This window comes from Ranitomeya imitator, chromosome 9 (genome assembly GCF_032444005.1).
Source record: "Ranitomeya imitator isolate aRanImi1 chromosome 9, aRanImi1.pri, whole genome shotgun sequence".
Taxonomy (NCBI): Eukaryota; Metazoa; Chordata; class Amphibia; order Anura; family Dendrobatidae; genus Ranitomeya; species Ranitomeya imitator.
The window spans coordinates 156,458,535-156,480,195 of NC_091290.1; the positions used below are offsets into that span (position 1 = coordinate 156,458,535).

The 21,661-nt window shown below is 54.3% G+C and overlaps 1 protein-coding gene across 4 annotated transcripts in view; it reads left to right on the forward strand.

Moving 5' to 3' along the window:
• The window catches only part of DOK4 (docking protein 4), a 40,093-nt gene that overhangs the window by 12,076 nt on the left and 6,356 nt on the right, over positions 1-21,661 (forward strand). For 2 of the 4 annotated variants that reach the window (XR_011315290.1, XM_069739617.1), the window contains exons 2-5: positions 11,115-11,222; positions 11,439-11,553; positions 11,640-11,759; positions 15,967-16,156. Coding sequence is in view for 2 of the 4 variants with exons in the window: in XM_069739617.1 (XP_069595718.1) it covers positions 11,115-11,222; positions 11,439-11,553; positions 11,640-11,759; positions 15,967-16,156 (533 nt within the window). In the remaining 2 variants the exon portion in view is untranslated. The remainder of the gene's footprint in view (positions 1-11,114; positions 11,223-11,438; positions 11,554-11,639; positions 11,760-15,966; positions 16,157-21,661) is intronic. The other 2 variants (XR_011315291.1, XM_069739618.1) reach the window with 1 other exon arrangement.

Consider the following 21,661-nt stretch of genomic DNA (forward strand, 5'->3'; position numbering starts at 1 on the left):
CACTTTTCCTTCTCTTTCTGAGTTGCCGGCTTGGAACAACCAATACCAAGGAAAATGTATCTCTGTATAATGGTAGACGAATGCCCCATTCACTTCCCTGCAGCCGTCCAGGTGCAGCCAGGTGTCTGCTCTGACCTTATAGGTGACGCCCAGGAGCCTGTGGGTGTTACATAGTGAATACTGCAAAGGATCCTGGGAGTTCCATGTGTATAAAAGGTAGCAATGAGCAGCAATAGGTGTGTATAAAAGGTAGCAACGAGCAGCAATAGGGTGGAGAGTTGTGAGGTCTTGCCTATAACCATGGGAAAGGGTTGTATTGAGCAAAATGTGTATTTTTACTTATTGTCATTTTCTTTTGCTGGGGAAATGACAGCATAAAATAAACCCCTTTGGAGTAGTTTTGCATCTATCAAAGGCTTTTATTAAAAAAAAAAAACAACAAAAAAAAGCCATGCTTCACAATATGCATATTCTTCGTTGATTAGTCCTAAAGTTGAAGATGTGTGTCCCATCAATATCCAATCTATACAAACCCCAAAATGTATAACTTTCCAAAGGTGCCCCAGTGGCTACCAAGGTGTTTTCATAAAGGAACGCTCATCCTGGAGAGCGCCCCTTCCCCTCCTCTAATCGAAAAACCCCTGACTTCATGTCCGACCTCACGAAAGGTATCCTGCGTTTTTTCCCCACAGACTAACATTAGCGACGCATTGCCACACGTCGCCAACCGTCGTGCGACGGTTGCGTCGTGTTGTGGCGGACCGTCGGAACAAAAAAACGCTACATGTAACGTTTTTGTGTGTGTCGTGTCTGCCATTTCCGACCGCGCATGCGCGTCCGGAACTCCGCCCCCGCCTCCCCGCAACTTACAATGGGGCAGCGGATACGTTGGAAAAATGCATCGGCTGCCCCCGTTGTGCTGCGTTGTCACAGGATGCGTCGGTACGTCGGGCCGACGCTAGTGTGAATGTAGCCTTACTGGGGTGCCTTATGGATTTTACTCTTTTCTCTAACAGTCAGTAAGAGGGGACAGGCTAGTCGCTGGGATCACACAACTCTTTCAGCAGTCAGCTGCTCAGAGGTGTTCCAGGGTAATAGTCCTGTGTGTGGTTCTGGTCACCTTCCTTGGTCCTGCTGGTGCCGTGGTGGTAAACGGGGCATTACACACCTCCCTCCTCCTTAGGGCTTAGGCTTCTTTCACACTTGCGTCGTTTGGCATCCGTCGCAATCCGTCATTTTGGGAAAAATCAGACCCTGAAAATGTGTCCGCAGGATGTGTTTTTTTTCCCATAGACTTGTATTAGCGACGTATGGCCACACGTCGCATCCGTCGTGCAATGGATCTGTTGTTTTGGTGGACCGTCGTCACAAAAAAACGTTCAAGGGAACATTTTTTTGTATGTCGCATCCGCCATTTTCTACCGCGTATGAGTGGCCGAAACTCCGCTCCCTCCTCCCCGGACTTCAGAATGGGCAGTGGATGCGTTGAAGAACTGCATCCGCTGCTCACGTCGTGCGCAAATTTCACAACGTACGTCGGTACGTCAGCCCGACGCTTAGGGACCGACCTGTACCAACGCAAGTGTGAAAGAGGCCTTACTGTTACCTTTTGCCCCAAAATTCAGTGCTCCCGCAATCCTTATGTCGGCGTCCTCTGTGATCTTGTGCTATCAGGATGTAGCCTGACTTGCTCAGGGTAGGGGGCGCCATATGTTGTACAAGTATTTCTCCAGACTACAATGCTTACACGTCCATCCATCTGATCCTCTGATTATAGGGAGGTGGACTGGTAGTAGTCACGGTCTTAGATGTTGGTTTCTCATCATCCACCATATGCCCAATTGTGGGCTCTCTGCGCCCATTCTGCTGCACTTCCTCAGCCACACAACACCATTTAATCTTTTGCAGTTTTGTCCTTAATTCTTTTATTCAACCCTTCTGTTTCCTGAATCTGTGCCATTTTCCACATCCAAACATCCACACTCCGGCATGATCGCCTTTTTGTAAAATTGGTTCCACATTCTTCACTGCTTCCTTCCCTTCACTATCATTTATTATTTGTTCAACTGTTTGGATCCCATTGAGGCCCAAGATGCAAACAAAACAAATTTCCCTTGGCCTCAACTTGTTGCTCCGACAGCCCATTTTCTGCAAGTGTCCTCCCGGTGTGCCTTCAACCTTGCCAACAGGCCACACTCCTACAGCAAGTCACAGTAAGCTGTCTAGGTGCAGTGGGAAGGGGCACACAACGCTCTAACCTACTAAACCAGCTCCAGATGTAGTGGGAAGGCTCACTCAGCCCTCTTACCCTCTAGACCAGCTCCAGATGAAGTGGGAAGGCTCACTCAGCCCTCTTACCCTCTAGACCAGCTCCAGATGTAGTTGGAAGGCTCACTCAGCCCTCTTACCCTCTAGACCAGCTCCAGATGTAGTGAGAAGGCTCACTCAGCCCTCACCCTCTAGACCAGCTCCAGATGAAGTGGGAAGGCTTACTCAGCCCTCTTACCCTCTAGACCAGCTCCAGATGTAGTGGGAAGGCTCACTCAGCCCTCTTACCCTCTAGACCAGCTCCAGATGTAGTTGGAAGGCTCACTCAGCCCTCTTACCCTCTAGACCAGCTCCAGATGTAGTGAGAAGGCTCACTCAGCCCTCTTACCCTCTAGACCAGCTCCAGATGAAGTGGGAAGGCTCACTCAGCCCTCTTACCCTCTAGACCAGCTCCAGATGAAGTGGGAAGGCTCACTCAGCCCTCTTACCCTCTAGACCAGCTCCAGATGTAGTGGGAAGGCTCACTCAGCCCTCTTACCCTCTACACCAGCTCCAGATGTAGTGAGAAGGCTCACTCAGCCCTCTTACCCTCTAGACCAGCTCCAGATGTAGTGGGAAGGCTCACTCAGCCCTCTTACCCTCTAGACCAGCTCCAGATGTAGTGGGAAGGCTCACTCAGCCCTCTTACCCTCTACACCAGCTCCAGATGTAGTGAGAAGGCTCACTCAGCCCTCTTACCCTCTACACCAGCTCCAGATGTAGTGAGAAGGCTCACTCAGCCCTCTTACCCTCTAGACCAGCTCCAGATGTAGTGGGAAGGCTCACACAGCTCTCTTACCCTCTAGACCAGCTCCAGATGTAGTGGGAAGGCTCACACAGCTCTCTTACCCTCTAGACCAGCTCCAGATGTAGTGGGAAGGCTCACACAGCTCTCTTACCCTCTAGACCAGCTCCAGATGTAGTGAGAAGGCTCACTCAGCCCTCTTACCCTCTACACCAGCTCCAGATGTAGTGAGAAGGCTCACTCAGCCCTCTTACCCTCTAGACCAGCTCCAGATGTAGTGGGAAGGCTCACTCAGCCCTCTTACCCTCTAGACCAGCTCCAGATGTAGTGGGAAGGCTCACACAGCTCTCTTACCCTCTAGACCAGCTCCAGATATAGTGGGAAGGCTCACTCAGCCCTCTTACCTTCTAGACCAGCTCCAGATGTAGTGGGAAGGCTCACTCAGCCCTCTTACCCTCTAGACCAGCTACGGGTGCAGTGGGAAGGCTCACTCAGCCCTCTTGACCAGCTCCAGATGTAGTGGGAAAGCTCACTCATTCCTCTTACCCTCTAGACTAGCTACGGGTGCAGTGGGAAGGCTCACTCAGCCCTCTTACCCTCTAGATCAGCTCCACTAAACCCAATGGAGCATCTCTGGAGAGACCTGAAAATGGCGTCCACCAACGTTCACCATCCAACCTGATGGAACTGGAGAGGATCTGCAAGGAAGAATGGCCGAAGATCCCCAAATCCAGGGGGGGAAAACTTGTTGCATCATTCCCAAGAAGACTCAAGGTTGTACGAGCTCAAAAGGGGCTGTGAAGGATTACCCCTTCCTCCCACGTCACCAATCCGTGACGTCACTACACAGGCCCAGCTCTCCGGCGCCCCCTTTGTCTCTCAGGTCAGTAAGGGAACTGCACCTAGAGCAAATGGCCGCCGGGGAGACTGCCCTGTTACCCACACTGGGTATTCTAGGATTCGCAATCAGAGTAAAAGGATCAGCCCAAAATTAATTTATGATTTAATTGCCTTAAGGGCGCACTAGATAATTACAAAAAATATACAATCACAATATATCAAGAGTTACAGTCAGAGTACAATATAACAATAATAATACAAGGCTTAAAAGTATAAAGCTGGGGGTCAATTTACCAGGTTGAAGGTCGCTTGTGGAAGCCGGGGGGGCATAGCATTCCGCAGGTCCAAAAACTTAGTTGCCGGGCAGCCCCCAGAAAGCATGTGCTTGCTCCCCCTCTGGCTGGCATACCCTGTTCCTTAAGAAATCATCATAGTCTTCTTCTGTGGAGTGAGAGCCTCCCAGTGACCTCAGCTTCTTCTTATACCTGGCTGAGCCCCCCTGCCTGCAGCTGGGTGGGCTTAGCAATCTCCACCCCCCGGCCTCCCTGCAGATTTATTCCAATTTCTAATAAATGGGATAACCTCCCTCAGGATGATCGGATCAGCACACGGGCAGTACCAGCGCCTGTGGTTTGTTCTGCCGGTCGTACTGGGATCAAACCTGGACCCATTCGGTCCCTGTGGGAGGCTGATCTCTATATCTCGGGTTTCATGCCTCCCACCGCCACGGGAGTCGCACTGTTAGATGCACAATTTCTTTAGGGCAAGGAGAATATTTTTTAGGAGCCTGTACCTTGGACGATGCGTCCATAATTCACAATTCCATGTTGGAGACGGTTCGGCTGGGCTGCCATAATAGATGTGTATCCAGTGGCCACTTGGCATGCGTGTTTTAATTAAGCCCCCAAGCATTTCCAAGCCCCCTGGTGGCGTGGTTTCCTCATGGGGCTTTGAACTACCGTCTACAGTTTACACTGAGCTCAGCCCGTTAGCATACTAATAGGAACTTTATTCATTAGCAAAGGTGGGGGCCAGGAGCACTCCTGTGACCAGGAGACAAAATGGAGTCACGCCAATCTGATAGCATGCCTGTTCCAAGATGGCGGCTGCTCCCTCATCACACCTCCCTGCTTTAGAGGGCGCTAGGGGGCATCACATTCCTGTGTTCCCCCATGCGCCCTTCCACACCTTCTCCTGGCCGGGGCAACCCATCAGCATTACTAGGGTCTCGGCCTCTCTCTCCCTGAGCCTGTCCCTGCCTCCTCCTCTCTGAGGCTGACTCTGTCCCTCCTCTCTCTCTCTCTGAGGCTGTCTCTGCCTCTCCCCTCTTTCTGAGGCTGTCTCTGCCTCCTCCCCGGTCTCTCTCTGAGGCTGTCTCTGCCCCCTCCTCCTTCTCTCTCCGAGGCTGTCCCTGCCTCCTCCTTTCTCTCTCTGAGGCTGTCTCTGCCCCCTCCTCCTTCTTTCTCTGAGGCTGTCTCTGCCCCCTCCTCTCTCTCTCTGAGGCTGCCTCCGCCTCCTCCGCTGTCTCTCTCTGAGGCTGTCTCGGCCTCCTCCTCTCTCTCTCTGAGGCTGTCCCTGCCTCCCCCTCTGTCTCTCTCCGAGGCTGTTTCTGCCTCCTCCTTCTTTCTCTGAGGCTGACTCTGCCCCCTCCTCTCTCTCTCTGAGGCTGTCTCTGCCCCCTCCTTCTCTCTCTGAGGCTGTCCCTGCCTCCTCCTTTCTCTCTCTGAGGCTGTCTCTGCCCCCTCCTCCTTCTTTCTCTGAGGCTGTCTCTGCCCCCTCCTCTCTCTGAGGCTGCCTCCGCCTCCTCCGCTGTCTCTCTCTGAGGCTGTCTCGGCCTCCTCCTCTCTCTCTCTGAGGCTGTCCCTGCCTCCCCCTCTGTCTCTCTCCGAGGCTGTTTCTGCCTCCTCCTTCTTTCTCTGAGGCTGACTCTGCCCCCTCCTCTCTCTCTCTGAGGCTGTCTCTGCCCCCTCCTCCTTCTCTCTCTGAGGCTGTCCCTGCCTCCTCCTTTCTCTCTCTGAGGCTGTCTCCTCTCTCTCTCTGAGGCTGTCTCTGCCTCCTCCCCTCTCTTCCTGAGGCTGTCTCCGCCTCCTCCTCTTTCTCTCTCTGAGGCTGTCTCTGCCTCATCCTTTCTCTCTCTGAGGCTGTCTCTGCCCCCTCCTCCTTCTCTCTCTGAGGCTGTCCCTGCCTCCTCCTTTCTCTCTCTGAGGCTGTCTCCTCCCCTGTCTCTCTCTGAGGCTGTCTCTGCCTCATCCTTTCTCTCTCTGAGGCTGTCTCTGCCCCCTCCTCCTCTCTCTGAGGCTGTCTCTGCCTCCTCCTCTCTCTCTCTGAGGCTGTCTCTGCCCCCTCCTCCTCTCACTGAGGCCGTCTCTGCCCCCTCCTCTCTCTTCCTGAGGCTGTCTCCGCCTTCTCCTCTGTCTCTCTCTGAGGCTGTCTCTGCCCCCTCCTCTCTCTCTCTGAGGCCGTCTCTGCCCCCTCCTCCTCTGTCTCTCTCTGAGGCTGTCTCTGCCCCCTCCTCCTTCTCTCTCTGAGGCTGTCTCTGCCGCTCCTCCTTATCTCTCTCTGAGGCTGTCTCTGCCCCCTCCCATCTCTCTCTGAGGCTGTCTCTGCCCCCTCCCATCTCTCTCTGAGGCTGTCTCTGCCCCCTCCCATCTCTCTCTGAGGCTGTCTCTGCCCCCTCCCATCTCTCTCTGAGGCTGTCTCTGCCCCCTCCCATCTCTCTCTGAGGCTGTCTCTGCCCCCTCCTCCTTCTCTCTCTGAGGCCGTCTCTGCCTCCTCCCCTCTCTTCCTGAGGCTGTCTCCGCCTTCTCCTCTGTCTCTCTCTGAGGCCGTCTCCGCCCCCTCCTCTCTCTCTCTGAGGCTGTCTCTGCCCCCTCCTCCCTCTCTCTCTGAGGCTGTCTCTGCCCCCTCCCCTCTCTCTCTGAGGCTGTCTCTGCCCCCTCCTCCTTCGTTCTCTGAGGCTGTCTCTGCCCCCTCCTCTCTCTCTCTGAGGCTGCCTCTAACTGTCGGTCCCTGGGCCACGCCTCCGGTGAACCCTGCTGGACCGTTACCCGGTACAGCCGTCCCTGGTCCCAGACCACCCGCTCGCGGTCTGACTCCCCGGGAGGCTGTGCCGCCTGCTCCTTAAGAGCTTTCAGGCTAGCATCAGCTTCCAACGCTTCCTGAAATCCCTGACTCGATGTGGCGAGAATGGACAACACCGCCACATCCACCGTCAGCTCCCCGGGATCTGTCTCCTGGCCGCTGTCTGACTTGGCAGCCACTTGGTCAGAGAGGGGGAAGCCGTCGGACCTCTGCAAGGCTCCTTGGGCTCCGGCGCTCCCACTCCTGGTGACAGCGGCCACGACCACTGTGCCCATGGGTAGCGCCTGCTTCCCCCCCGCTCCTGACCAAGTCGCCGGGTCAGGCAGACTTCCCTGCCCTCCTGACATCCCGGGTGTGGGGAACTCCTGCCCTGGGGTCTTACCTGGTGGCTCCTCTCCCGGGACGCCTCCTCCCCCCATGGCCTGTTCCTCTTCCTGCAGGGGCCCTAGACTCAGCAGGCTGGATTCACTTAGGGGCCCTACACTGCCAGTAGCAGCCCCTCCCTCCACCTCTGAGCTCTCCCCTACAGTCTCCTCACCTGTCCTCACTGTGAGCCCTGTGTGTGTGGTGTCAGTGTATGGAGTACCCTCAGGTTTCACTCCCTCCCCCACTGTTGGAGGCACATTCAACACATCAACATTCACAGTAGAGACATGACATTCTTGGGGAGCCGAACTTGGGGGTTCAGTGGCCACATACTGAGACACTAGCCGCCCCAAATCGGTCCCAAGTAATACATTAGCAGGAATATTCGACGTTACTCCCACCTCCCGCATTCCCCTCCCGGCACCCCAGTCCAAAAACACCTTTGCGACAGGCAGCGCCGGTTCCACGCCTCCAATTCCGGAGACGGACAGGGTTCTCCCTGGCACCAAGTCTTGAGGGGACACCACCTCAGGACGTACCAGGGTTCGTTCAGCGCCTGTGTCCCGCAGTCCCATGACCGCTGAGCGGCCGATAGTGACGGGTTGGTAATTGTCCAGGGACCTCCCACCACCCCCTCCCACACATAAAACAGTGGACGGTTTCGGAGACATGGATGGGGCCTTAAGACGCTGGGGACACGCGGTCTTGAAGTGTCCCAGCTGGTTGCAGTGATGACAACGTCTGGGTTCTGCACCTGGCCTGGAGAGGGCAGCAGGGGGGAAAGGGGGGTACGCCCCTTGCACTCTGGAGGCTGGGGAAACAGGGGCAGGATTGGGCTTACCCCCTCTCCAGGTGCTGCTGGCAGGCTTCTTCGGCTCAGGCGCCCTGTTATTGGCATACTCATCTGCCAGGGCGGCTGTAGCAGAAGCCCCCTTCGGTTTCCGGTCACGGAGGAACTGCTGGAGGTCCTCTGGGCAGTTCCACAAGAACTGCTCCATGACGAACAGTTCCTGGACCTCCAGGCGGGTGGCGAGCGCTAGACCCGAGGTCCAGTGCTCTGCAGCTCTCAGCAACGCCCGCATGTGGTCGGTCCAGGTGTCCTTTGGGCCCCGCTGCAGGCTCCGGAACTTCTTGCGGTAAGACTCTGGGGTGAGGTTGTAGTGCTGGATCAGGGCCCGCTTGATGCTGCTGTAGTCCTGCTCCACCCGGCAGGTAAGTCCCCCAAAACTTCCAGGGACTTACCCCTCAAACGGGGGGTCAGGTATCTTGCCCACTGATCCGGGGCCAGATGGTGTTGAAGGCAGGTCCTTTCAAAGGCTAGCAAGAAGGAATCCAGGTCTCCATCCTTCTCAAGCAGAGGGAAGTCCTCGGCCCGGACTTTGGAAGCCCTGGACTCTGGTGGTGCTGGGGCGTCCAGCAGGAGCCCGCGTTGAGCCATCTCCAGTCGGTGCTGGCGCTCCGCTGCCTGCTCAGCAGCTCTCTCTGCCCGCTCCTCTGCTTCACGGCGTTCTGCCCGCTCCTCTGCTTCACGGCGTTCTGCCCGCTCCTCTGCTTCACGGCGTTCTGCCCGCTCCTCTGCTTCACGGCGTTCTGCACGCTCAGCCTCCGCTGCTTTCTCTGCAGCTGCCATGAGTCTCATATAGGCGTCTTCATTACCCGCCTCGAGACGTGCCACTGCCGCTGCAACAGGGGCCGCTGATGTGGACAGGCTGGGGCGGGTAGGTGGTGGGTAGTCCCTTGCCGGACTAAGCACGGGTGGCTGGCTCCTTGGGGAGTCTGGGCTGAGCTCCCCCTCGCCTGGAACAGTACCGTCCACCACCACCTCCTCATAGACCATAGCACTGGCCTGCGCCCTCACTGCACTCCTGGTGCCATCCGCCATCTTTGGAACCTCTGGTTACTGACACAGCTGTAACCTCGACCTTGCACACAACTTATTATATCTACACTCTGACCGTCTAGTGCTGGGCTGACCTTAAGACCCCAGCAGCGAAAGATACCGCTGGTAGTCTCTAGTGTCTGGGACTAGGGGTCCCACGCACACTATTACTCTGATCCCACCGCTGCCACCACTGTGAAGGATTACCCCTTCCTCCCACGTCACCTATCCGTGACGTCACTACACAGGCCCAGCTCTCCGGCGCCCCCTTTGTCTCTCAGGTCAGTAAAGGAACTGCACCTAGAGCAAATGGCCGCCGGGGAGACTGCCCTGTTACCCACACTGGGTATTCTAAGATTCGCAATCAGAGTAAAAGGATCAGCCCAAAATTAATTTATGATTTAATTGCCTTAAGGGCGCACTAGATAATTACAAGCAATATACAATCACAATATATCAAGAGTTACAGTCAGAGTACAATATAACAACAATAATACAAGGCTTAAAGGTATAAAGCTGGAGGTCAATTTACCAGGTTGAAGGTCGCTTGTGGAAGCCGGGGGGCATAGCATTCCGCAGGTCCAAATCTTAGTTGCCGGGCAGCCCCCAGAAAGTATGTGCTTGCTCCCCCCTCTGGCTGGCATACCCTGTTCCTTAAGATATCATCATCGTCTTCTTCTGTGGAGTGAGACCCTCCCAGTGACCTCAGCTTCTTCTTATACCTGGCTGAGCCCCCTGCCTGCAGCTGGGTGGGCTTAGCAATCTCCACCCCCTCTGCCTCCCTGCAGATTTATTCCAATATCTAATAAATGGGATAACTTCCCTCACGATGATCGGATCAGCACACGGGCAGTACCAGCGCCTGTGGTTTGTTCTGCCGGTCGTACTGGGATCAAACCTGGACCCATTCGGTCCCTGTGGGAGGCTGATCTCTATATCTCGGGTTTCATGCCTCCCACCGCCACGGGAGTCACACTGTTGGATGCACAATTTCTTTAGGGCAAGGAGAATATTTTTTAGGAGCCGGTACCTCGGACGATGCGTCCATAATTCACAATTCCATGTTGGAGACGGTTTGGCTGGGCTGCCATAATAGATGTGTATCCAGTGGCCACTTGGCATGCGTGTTTTAATTAAGCCCCCAAGCATTTCCAAGCCCCCTGGTGGCGTGGTTTCCTCATGGGGCTTTGAAATACCGTCTACAGTTTACACTGAGCTCAGCCCGTTAGCATACTAATAGGAACTTTATTCATTAGCAAAGGTGGGGGCCAGGAGCACTCCTGTGTCCAGGAGACAAAATGGAGTCACGCCAATCTGATAGCATGCCTGTTCCAAGATGGCGGCTGCTCCCTCATCACAGGGGCTTCTACCCAATACTGAGAAAAGGAGCTGAAGACTTATGACCATATGATATTTCAACTTTTCTTTTTTAATAAATTTGCAAAAATGTCTACATTTCTGTTTTTTTTCAATGAAGATGGGGTGCAGAGTGGACATTAATGAGGAAAAATGAACTTTATAGAATTTACCAAATGGCTGCAATGAAACAGAGTGAAACATCTAAAGGGGTGTGAATACTTTCCGTCCTCGCTGTATATGAAATGAGTAGTCATCAGATCCAGACAGCTATATACCCCAGAGTTTGCAGTGGACCTTTCAGGGTGGTTGGTCATTGTGGAGTTTGGATAGTGCCTCCTTTTCTATACCTGCCGTGGTATTTTCGCCCAGTGTTTGCCTTGGTCTTCTATGGCCGTGGTCCTGTAATTGTCCCAGCATAGAGCCGCACACCTCACGTGACACTTACTGGACTCTTCTTTGCAGCTTGTTCAGGGGTCTGCAGCCAGCAGCCGCCTCCATCCTCCCAGCATGTTTAACCTGAGACCCTTTCACCTGCAGATCTACCGCCGCTGCTGGCTGGTGCTTCGGAAATCCTCCAGTAAAGGACCCTGGAGACTGGAAAAGTATCCCGACGAGAGGTCAGTCCTCCTGCGCATGTCGCCTAAGGTGAGGGAGAGATTTCTGCTGAGAGCTTGACATTTCTTCCACCATGCAGTAAGGCCCGGCTCAGGGTGAGGAGTATTCTGAGATTTGTTAAACACTGGTCCACCTTTTGTCTGTAGCCCAGAGTGGCGGCCCTATACAGCGGCATACATACCATGTTTGTGCATTGTGTGGCAGACTTTATTCAGACATGACCCCGCTCTGTCGCTCTGTTCGCAGGTAATGGAGATCAGTAATGTGAAATGTATTATGCGACTTCCAAAGGAAACGAAAAAACAAGCTGTGGCCATTATCTTCTGCGATGACTTAGCCCGCACGTTTACCTGTGATTCAGGTGAATGCTACAGGAAAAGCCTTTCTATCAAGAGTTGTGGTCCGTGTCCTCCAGGATACATACTGAGGGTCTGTTCTGTATTATAGAGCTGGAAGCTGAGGAGTGGTACAAGGCGCTGTCCATGGGCTGTCCAGGCACAAACCTAAACGAATGTCACCTGGGAGAACCAGACCTGCTGACGCCAGGAGTCCAGAGCGAACAGACAGGTGAGGGAGCGGGCAGGAGGTGCAGTGGGGTAGCTCATGTCATCCACCGCTCCTCTATTGGTGATCTCTGGGGAGGGAGCGGGCAGGAGGTGCAGTGGGGTAGCTCATGTCATCCACCTCTCCTCTATAGGTGATCTCTGGGGAGGGAGCGGGCAGGAGGTGCTGTGGGGTAGCTCATGTCATCCACCGCTCCTCTATAGGTGATCTCTGGGGAGGGAGCGGGCAGGAGGTGCAGTGGGGTAGCTCATGTCATCCACCTCTCCTCTATAGGTGATCTCTGGGGAGGGAGCGGGCAGGAGGTGCTGTGGGGTAGCTCATGTCATCCACCGCTCCTCTATAGGTGATCTCTGGGGAGGGAGCGGGCAGGAGGTGCTGTGGGGTAGATCATGTCATCCACCACTCCTCTATAGGTGATCTCTGGGGAGGGAGCGGGCAGGAGGTGCTGTGTGGTAGCTCATGTCATCCACCGCTCCTCTATAGGTGATCTCTGGGGAGGGAGCGGGCAGGAGGTGCTGTGTGGTAGATCATGTCATCCACCGCTCCTCTATAGGTGATCTCTGGGGAAGGAGCGGGCAGGAGGTGCTGTGGGGTAGATCATGTCATCCACCGCTCCTCTATATGTGATCTCTGGGGAGGGAGCGGGCAGGAGGTGCTGTGTGGTAGATCATGTCATCCACCGCTCCTCTATAGGTGATCTCTGGGGAGGGAGCGGGCAGGAGGTGCTGAGTGGTAGCTCATGTAATCCACCGCTCCTCTATAGGTGATCTCTGGGGAGGGAGCGGGCAGGAGGTGCTGTGTGGTAGCTCATGTCATCCACCGCTCCTCTATAGGTGATCTCTGGGGAAGGAGCGGGCAGGAGGTGCTGTGGGGTAGATCATGTCATCCACCGCTCCTCTATATGTGATCTCTGGGGAGGGAGCGGGCAGGAGGTGCTGTGTGGTAGATCATGTCATCCACCGCTCCTCTATAGGTGATCTCTGGGGAGGGAGCGGGCAGGAGGTGCTGAGTGGTAGCTCATGTAATCCACCGCTCCTCTATAGGTGATCTCTGGGGAGGGAGCGGGCAGGAGGTGCTGTGTGGTAGCTCATGTCATCCACCGCTCCTCTATAGGTGATCTCTGGGGAGGGAGCGGGCAGGAGGTGCAGTGGGGTAGCTCATGTCATCCACCGCTCCTCTATAGGTGATCTCTGGGGTGGGAGCGGGCAGGAGGTGCTGTGTTGTAGCTCATGTCATCCACCGCTCCTCTATAGGTAATCTCTGGGGTGGGAGCGGGCAGGAGGTGCTGTGGGGTAGCTCATGTCATCCACCGCTCCTCTATAGGTGATCTCTGGGGAGGGAGCGGGCAGGAGGTGCAGCTCATGTCATCCACCGCTCCTCTATAGGTGATCTCTGGGGAGGGAGCGGGCAGGAGATGCTGTGGGGTAGCTCATGTCATCCACCGCTCCTCTATAGGTGATCTCTGGGGAGGGAGCGGGCAGGAGGTGCTGTGGGGTAGATCATGTCATCCACCGCTCCTCTATAGGTGATCTCTGGAGAGGGAGCAGGCAGGGGGTGCTGTGGGGTAGCTCATGTCATCCACCTCTCCTCTATAGGTGATCTCTGGGGTGGGAGAGGGCAGGGAGTGCTGTGTGGTAGCTTATGTTATCCACCGCTCCTCTATAGGTGATCTCTGGGGAGGGAGCGGGCAGGAGGTGCTGTGGGGTAGCTCATGTCATCCACCGCTCCTCTATAGGTGATCTCTGGACAGGGAGCGGGCAGGAGGTGCTGTGTGGTAGCTCATGTCATCCACCGCTCCTCTATAGGTGATCTCTGGAGAGGGAGCGGGCAGGAGGTGCAGTGAGGTAGCTCATGTCATCCACCGCTCCTCTATAGGTGATCTCTGGGGTGGAAGCGGGCAGGAGGTGCAGTGGGGTAGCTCATGTCATCCACCACTCCTCTATAGGTGATCTCTGGGGAGGGAGCGGGCAGGGAGTGCAGTGTGGTAGCTCATGTCATCCACCGCTCCTCTATAGGTGATCTCTGGGGAAGGATCGGGCAGGAGGTGCAGTGGGGTAGCTCATGTCATCCACCGCTCCTCTATAGGTGATCTCTGGGGAGGGAGCGGGCAGGAGGTGCAGTGGGGTAGCTCATGTCATCCACCGCTCCTCTATAGGTGATCTCTGGGGAGGCAGCGGGCAGGAGGTGCAGTGTGGTAGCTTATGTCATCCACCGCTCCTCTATAGGTGATCTCTGGGGAAGGATCGGGCAGGAGGTGCAGTGGGGTAGCTCATGTCATCCACCACTCCTCTATAGGTGATCTCTGGGGAGGGAGCGGGCAGGGAGTGCTGTGTGGTAGCTCATGTCATCCACCGCTCCTCTATAGGTGATCTCTGGGGAGGGAGCGGGCAGGGAGTGCAGTGTGGTAGCTCATGTCATCCACCGCTCCTCTATAGGTGATCTCTGGGGAGGGAGCGGGCAGGAGGTGCAGTGGGGTAGCTCATGTCATCCACCGCTCCTCTATAGGTGATCTCTGGGGAGGCAGCGGGCAGGAGGTGCAGTGTGGTAGCTTATGTCATCCACCGCTCCTGTATAGGTGATCTCTGGGGAGGCAGCGGGCAGGAGGTGCAGTGTGGTAGCTTATGTTATCCACCTCTCTATAGGTGATCTCTTGGGAGGGAGCGGGCAGGAGGTGCAGTGTGGTAGCTCATGTCATCCACCGCTCCTCTATAGGTGATCTCTGGGGTGGGAGCGGGCAGGAGGTGCAGTGTGGTAGCTCATGTCATCCACCGCTCCTGTATAGGTGATCTCTGGGGAGGGAGCGGGCAGGAGGTGCAGTGGGGTAGCTCATGTCATCCACCGCTCCTCTATAGATGATCTCTGGGGAGGGAGCGGGCAGGAGGTGCAGTGGGGTAGCTCATGTCATCCACTGCTCCTCTATAGGTGATCTCTGGGGAGGGAGCGGGCAGGAGGTGCAGTGGGGTAGCTCATGTCATCCACCGCTCCTCTATAGGTGATCTCTGGGGTGGGAGCGGGAAGGGAGTGCTGTGTGGTAGCTCATGTCATCCACCGCTCCTCTATAGGTGATCTCTGGGGAGGGAGCGGGCAGGAGGTGCAGTGGGGTAGCTCATGTCATCCACCGCTCCACTATAGGTGATCTCTGGGGTGGAAGCGGGCAGGAGGTGCAGTGGGGTAGCTCATGTCATCCACCACTCCTCTATAGGTGATCTCTGGGGAGGGAGCGGGCAGGGAGTGCAGTGTGGTAGCTCATGTCATCCACCGCTCCTCTATAGGTGATCTCTGGGGAAGGATCGGGCAGGAGGTGCAGTGGGGTAGCTCATGTCATCCACCGCTCCTCTATAGGTGATCTCTGGGGAGGGAGCGGGCAGGAGGTGCAGTGGGGTAGCTCATGTCATCCACCGCTCCTCTATAGGTGATCTCTGGGGAGGCAGCGGGCAGGAGGTGCAGTGTGGTAGCTTATGTCATCCACCGCTCCTGTATAGGTGATCTCTGGGGAGGGAGCGGGCAGGAGGTGCAGTGTGGTAGCTCATGTCATCCACCGCTCCTCTATAGGTGATCTCTGGAGAGGGAGCGGGCAGGAGGTGCAGTGTGGTAGCTCATGTCATCCACCGCTCCTCTATAGGTGATCTCTGGAGAGGGAGCGGGCAGGAGGTGCTGTGTGGTAGCTCATGTCATCCACCGCTCCTCTATAGGTGATCTCTGGAGGGAGCGGGCAGGAGGTGCAGTGGGGTAGCTCATGTCATCCACCTCTCCTCTATAGGTGATCTCTGGGGAGGGAGCGGGCAGGGAGTGCTGTGTGGTAGCTCATGTCATCCACCGCTCCTCTATAGATGATCTCTGGGGAGGGAGCGGGCAGGAGGTGCTGTAGGGTAGCTCATGTCATCCACCGCTCCTCTATAGAGGGTGGGTGTGTGAAACACATAAATTCAAAAGTCAACATATAGATAACAGTCTATTCTTACTGAAATTAGACTTGTGGTTAATTACAATAGAGTGGTTACAACCTCTGGCGATTTCTGTCCTGTGTGGATTGTATGTTACCGACTTCTGGGGAGAATTTCATGTCAATAGGAGCTTTACCAAGAATATTGCTGACGTGTCCAAAAGTTATTTCCCAGCTGGTCCTAGACTGTTGACCGCTGGCCGCAGATTGCTGACTGCAAATCGCTAGCCATAGACTGCTAACTGCTCACCCTTTTCTACTTCTCAGAACGCTTCAATGTCTTTTTGTTGCCGTCATCAAATCTGGACGTGTATGGAGAGTGCAAGATGCAAATCACAGAAGAGAACCTCTACCTCTGGGATCCCCACACTCCCCGCAGCAAGCTGCTGTCCTGGCCGCTCTGCGCCCTGAGAAGATATGGGAGTGACGCTTCACGCTTCACATTTGAGGCTGAACGGTAAGGAAAGATGCATGGCTGTACATAGGAATTCCCGCCCCCCACAGCTTGCAGATAGAGCAGTTTCTGACACCTGTGGCCTGCAGTGGAAGAGTTCCCGACCCCATCGCCTACAGATCGAGGAGAACCTGGCCTCCCAGCACCCGTGGCTTGCAGATAGAAGAGTTCCCAAACCCTGTGGCCTCCAGCTAGAGGAGCTTCCTGGCCACCGAGGCCTGCAGCAGATAGAGGGGTTCCCATCCCCCGTGGCCTGCAGCAGGCTGCAGGTAGAGGAGATCCTGGCCCGCACGGCCTGCAGATAGAGGAGTTCCCGATCCTCGTGGCCTGCAGCAGGCTGCACATAGAAAAGTTTCTGGCCCCGTCACTTGCAGCAGACTGCATATAGATGAGCTCCCAGCACCCACGACCCATAGATAGCGTTCCCGGGCTCCACAGCCTGCAGCAGAGGAGTTCCTGACCCCCATGGGGAGCAGATACAGGAGTTCCCGACCCCCAGGGAGTGCAGATAGAGTTCTCGGCCCCCGCAGCCTGCAATAGTGGAGTTCCCTGACCCCAGGGAGTGCAGATAGAGTTCTCGTGCCCCACAGCCTGCAGCAGAGGAGTTCCCGACCCCCATGGGGAGCAGATAGAGGAGTTCCCGACCCAAAGGGGGAACAATTAGAGGAGTTCCTGACCCCCAGGGAGTGCAGATAGAGTTCTCGGCCCCCACAGCCTGCAATAGTGGAGTTCCCTGACCCCAGGGAGTGCAGCCTGCAGCAGAGGAGTTCCCGACCCCCATGGGGAGCAGATAGAGGAGTTCCTGACCCCAGGGAGTGCAGAAAGAGTTCTCGGCCCCCCGCAGCCTGCAATAGTGGAGTTCCCCGACCCCCATGGGAAACATATAGAGGAGTTCCTGACCCCAGGGAGTGCAGATAGAGTTCTCGGCCCCCGCAGCCTGCAATAGTGGAGTTCCCCGACCCCCATGGGGAACATATAGAGGAGTTCCTGACCCCAGGGAGTGCAGATAGAGTTCTCGGCCCCCGCAGCCTGCAATAGTGGAGTTCCCCGACCCCCATGGGGAGCAGATAGAGGAGTTCCCGACCCAAAGGGGGAACAATTAGAGGAGTTCCTGACCCCCAGGGAGTGCAGATTGAGTTCCCGGGCTCCGTACCCTGCAGCAGAGGAGTTACGGACCCCAAGTCCTTCAGCAGAGGAGTTCCCGAACCCTATGGGGTGGAGATAGAGGCGTTCTCGGCCCCCGCAGCCTGCTGCAGATAGAGAAGTTCCTGTAGTGTTTTCATTTTTTCCTTGAGCCATGACGTTTTTATTTTCCCGTCGACATACGGGTGTGAGGACTTTTTTGCAGGATGAGTTGCACTTTTGGATGATACCAGCCATTGTATCACATTGTTTTTTGGCTTTCTCCTTTACTATGTGTACCCTGTACAGTAAAAATGAGCGGCGCTATGATGCTCCAGGTCATTGCGATTACGCTGATGCCATTTTTGGGTTGACTCTGTGTTTTGATCATTTATATTTACAAGCAAAGTTGCTGCGGCTGAAAAACGTAATTCTGGCACTTAGATTTAGTTTTTCTTATTACACCATTTACCAATCTGGTTAATTAATGTTATGTGGTGAAATATATATATGTAATATATGCAGTGGACTATGTATAGATTTATTGTGTCACTGGCAATAATGTAACATCGGTCTTGAAAAGCTGCAGGTTGCACCCAGGTGTTAATATGTACTTTCCTGTAGACTCTGTCCCCACTCTCAACAGGGGGTCCTGCTGGAAGCTAAGAAGATAGATAAGATTTGGCACCTCCTAGCTCTTGGAAGAGAGATGTTAATTACAGCCTGATAGTATTTCTGTGAGAGCTGTTACACAAAGGATCAAGAGAAAATAATATATTCATTGGGGGAGGGGGGGCGCAGCCGTGGTCCAATCAAAAACAAGCATTTATGATATTAACCTCAGGGGCTGGTCTAGAAACCTGACCTTCAGACCAAACTATAAAGTAGACCTGATACCTAAAAAACGTTCACATAATCGGGGCGGCCGAGCTGGTGTGATCCAATCTACATTCATCCTACCCTCAGGAAGCAGAAGCAGACTACCAAATTAGATGATTTCTGTAAGATTTCTCCTGTTATTTTATACTGTTTTGCATAAGTTGTATGTCTTTTTATTATCATATTTTTATACCTTTTTCTTATTGTAAGCATTGAACCTTTTTCGTATTAAAGTATGAAACTTTAACAAGTTGAACCTTGAATGTTCTAAAAGAATCCATAGCTTAAGGTGTGTGAGCCTTATGACTGATAGACATATTTTTATTAGTATTATTATTAGTCCGGGACTCATCGCCCGTGTATTCGATGAGTGGTGGCTGCGCGTATGAGCGGATGTGGGGCCTGGGTCGGTGTGTGATTTATGCTCCCATTACAGCATAGGACAGAGGTTGAATGCTGGACTGAGAGTGGAGAGATAGATTAACCAACCCCAATTCACGTGTGAGAGCAGGCATGTGACAAATTAGTGACACCATGGAGAAGGGATCCGTGACAATTGGTGGCGAGCGGTGGGGTAGAATTATTTCTATTAGCGCATTAGTGCATGGTTTAAGCCATTATTCCCTGTACTAAAGAATTGGTATCCTTGCGAGGAGTGCACCAGTTCTCCAAGGTTCAACTCAGTGCTTACTTAGACATACTTGCAAACAGTTTCCCCTCCCCATTTTTCTTTTCTTTTACTTGGCAAAGGCTGTTCATCGATATGGCAGCCCAGTACAAGAAGCAGAGCAAGGAAGCTCTGACCGACCTCTGTGAGCAGAGAGGAATAGAGGCGGCCGACAGATCCGAGCAAGACATAGAGCTAAGTCCTGAAACATCTGGCCAAGGAGAGTTCATCTCAGAGAGACCCAGCAATGCCAGCTCTTGCACCAGAGATGCATGATGGAAATGCCAGTGCTGAGGAGCCTATGGACTGTACATTACTAATGGACTTACAATGGCTGGGAACAAGTGATCCCGATTTGCACATGCAGCTAATTCTACAGTACCGACAGGCTGAGAGAGAGTTTGCAGAATGCCGGGACCGGGAGGAGAGAGAGGCTGCAGAACGCCGGGGGACAGCTTTCCAGCTTCAGATGGATCAAATAGAGAGGGGTATCAGTCCTCAGTTAACCCTCCCAGGACATAAATACAAGGAGGCCACGTCTGGAAAACTTCCCGGTGATGGAGGATATGGACTTAGGTACTTTCTTTCGGGGGTTTGAAAAAACCTGCAGGCAGTACCATCTTCCCCGTGAGCAGTGGGCACAGTATCTAACCCTAGGGTTGAGAGGCAAAGCCCTGGAAGTTTTTTGCTGGCCTCCCACCAGAGCCAGATGGGAACTATGAGGCCATAAAAGAGGCCCTGATCAGGAAATACAACCTAACACCAGAAGTGTATCGGACAAAGTTCCAGAACCTACAACGTGGATCAACTGACAGCTATGCGGATGTTGTGAGCACCACGTTCCACCAATGGATTAGGGGACTTTCTGATGAGTTTTGAGGACTTAATGGATCTAATGGTCAAGGATCAATTTCTTCACATGTGCCCCACGGATGTACGACAATTTGTGTGTGATCGGGAGCCACAAACTGCGGATCAGGCTGCAAGGATTGCGGACTGCTATGTGGCTAACAGGATGCCTGAGGTGCGGAAGCCATCGGGATTCAGCTGGAGGGGAGGTAAGCCAAACGGGGACCCTTCTCCCTCTGCCGGCCGATCACCAGTGCTGTCCAAGCCCACCTCCTATGGGGCCCCGGGGAATAGACATTCTCTAGGCGATGGACGCCGGTGCTTCTTCGGCAACTAAGTGGGACATGTTAGCGCTGTCTGCCCTGATAGGGAGAAACGCCCAACTACCACCACAAAGCCGACTGTGCCCCCACCGTCCGTCCTCTTTGTAGCCGGCTCTGATGTGAGGGCAAATGAGAACTGTCAATCTGTCACTGTTGGCAATAAAGTCACCATTGGTCTCAGAGACACTGGGGCAGAGGTGACCCTGGTGCATCCAGCCATGATAACCCCTGCCGATATCATACCAGGAAAGACTATGTCTATAACCGGGATTGGAGGGGTCAGCCCTGCCGTGCCCATGGCCCGTATGTACCTGGACTGGGGAGCAGGGAAAGGACTGAGAGAAGTGGGAGTATCAGAGGCTATTCCCACCAATGTGTTGCTAGGCACGGACCTGGGGAGAATGGTGTCCCACTATGTTCCTCCCTTGCAAGTAAATGCTACAGGGAAGGTGGAAGCAAGTGACCCATGTACGTCTGGCCTGCCGCTTTTCTATTGGCCTGCCCTCTGTATCTGTGTGATATATTCTCTGTCCTGTGAGTAAAGTGTTGTCAGACTGGAAATACGTGGAGAAGCAGTGAGATTTTATATGCGCCCATGTAACCAAGCAATTCCAGCCAGCGTCCTTCATTCAGACTCCAGCCAAAGCAGAGTGGACCTCCAGAAGCACGGGGTGGTACTGAAAGAGGTACCCGAGATTGGTAGACCCCGTTACACAGAGCCAAGAGCGGAGATGCTGAAGGCGGAGCCAAGAGCCAGAAGGCACAGAGTCACTGGTTGTGGAGAGCAAAGCAAAGAGCCAAAGGCCCACAGGTAGTGGCGAGCGAAGCAGAGAAGTGCAGAACCACAGATAGTGGGAAGCAGAGCAAAGAGATAGCGCAGAGATACACAGCAGAGTGGGATTGGCCACAACCAAAACAGGAACAGACATAAACCAGAGTTCAGACAGGAACGGACATAAACCAGAGTTCAGACACAGAAGTAACGGAACACAGATTCAGACCAGGGTATGACGGCCCACTGGGTAGCGGACACAGACCAGGGTACTATGCCCCAGTGGGTGGCGAACACAGAGACAGAACCAGACACCTCAGCAGCAAAGTACTGACTGAGGAAGTAAGTTTGCTCAGGCGTCCTCCAATGGGTGAGGACTCCTTAAGAATCAGAGGCCTCTAGGCTATTGACCAGAGACACCTTAGGGAGGTGAAAAAGAAACACAGACTGAAAAAGAAACAGGAGTTGCTGGCGCCGCCTCCTATGCACGCAGACAGAAAGTGTACACAGAGCAAGCGGCCATGAAGCACACGGCCTGGAGCCGGCAGCAGACAGATCTCACAGCAAGGCACAGGGTGAGTGAGTTGATGTATCAAGCAGGTGGGGGATGGAAGGCCATGCAGTGATACCAGCAGGGTTGTTACATCCCACAGTATATGCCCCGGCGCTGCCGTAAGGGTCATCCCATAGAATATGCCCCGGAGATGCAATATACGGCGTCCCGCAATATGTCCCTTTGCTGCCGTATGCAGTGTCCCGCAGGTTATAACCTGGCGCTGTCGTATGCAGCGTCCAACAGGATATACCCCGGCGATGCCGTATGCTGCGTCCAGCAGGATATAACCCTGGCGTTGACGTATCCGGACGCAGTATATGTGGGCGGGATCTGTTCCATG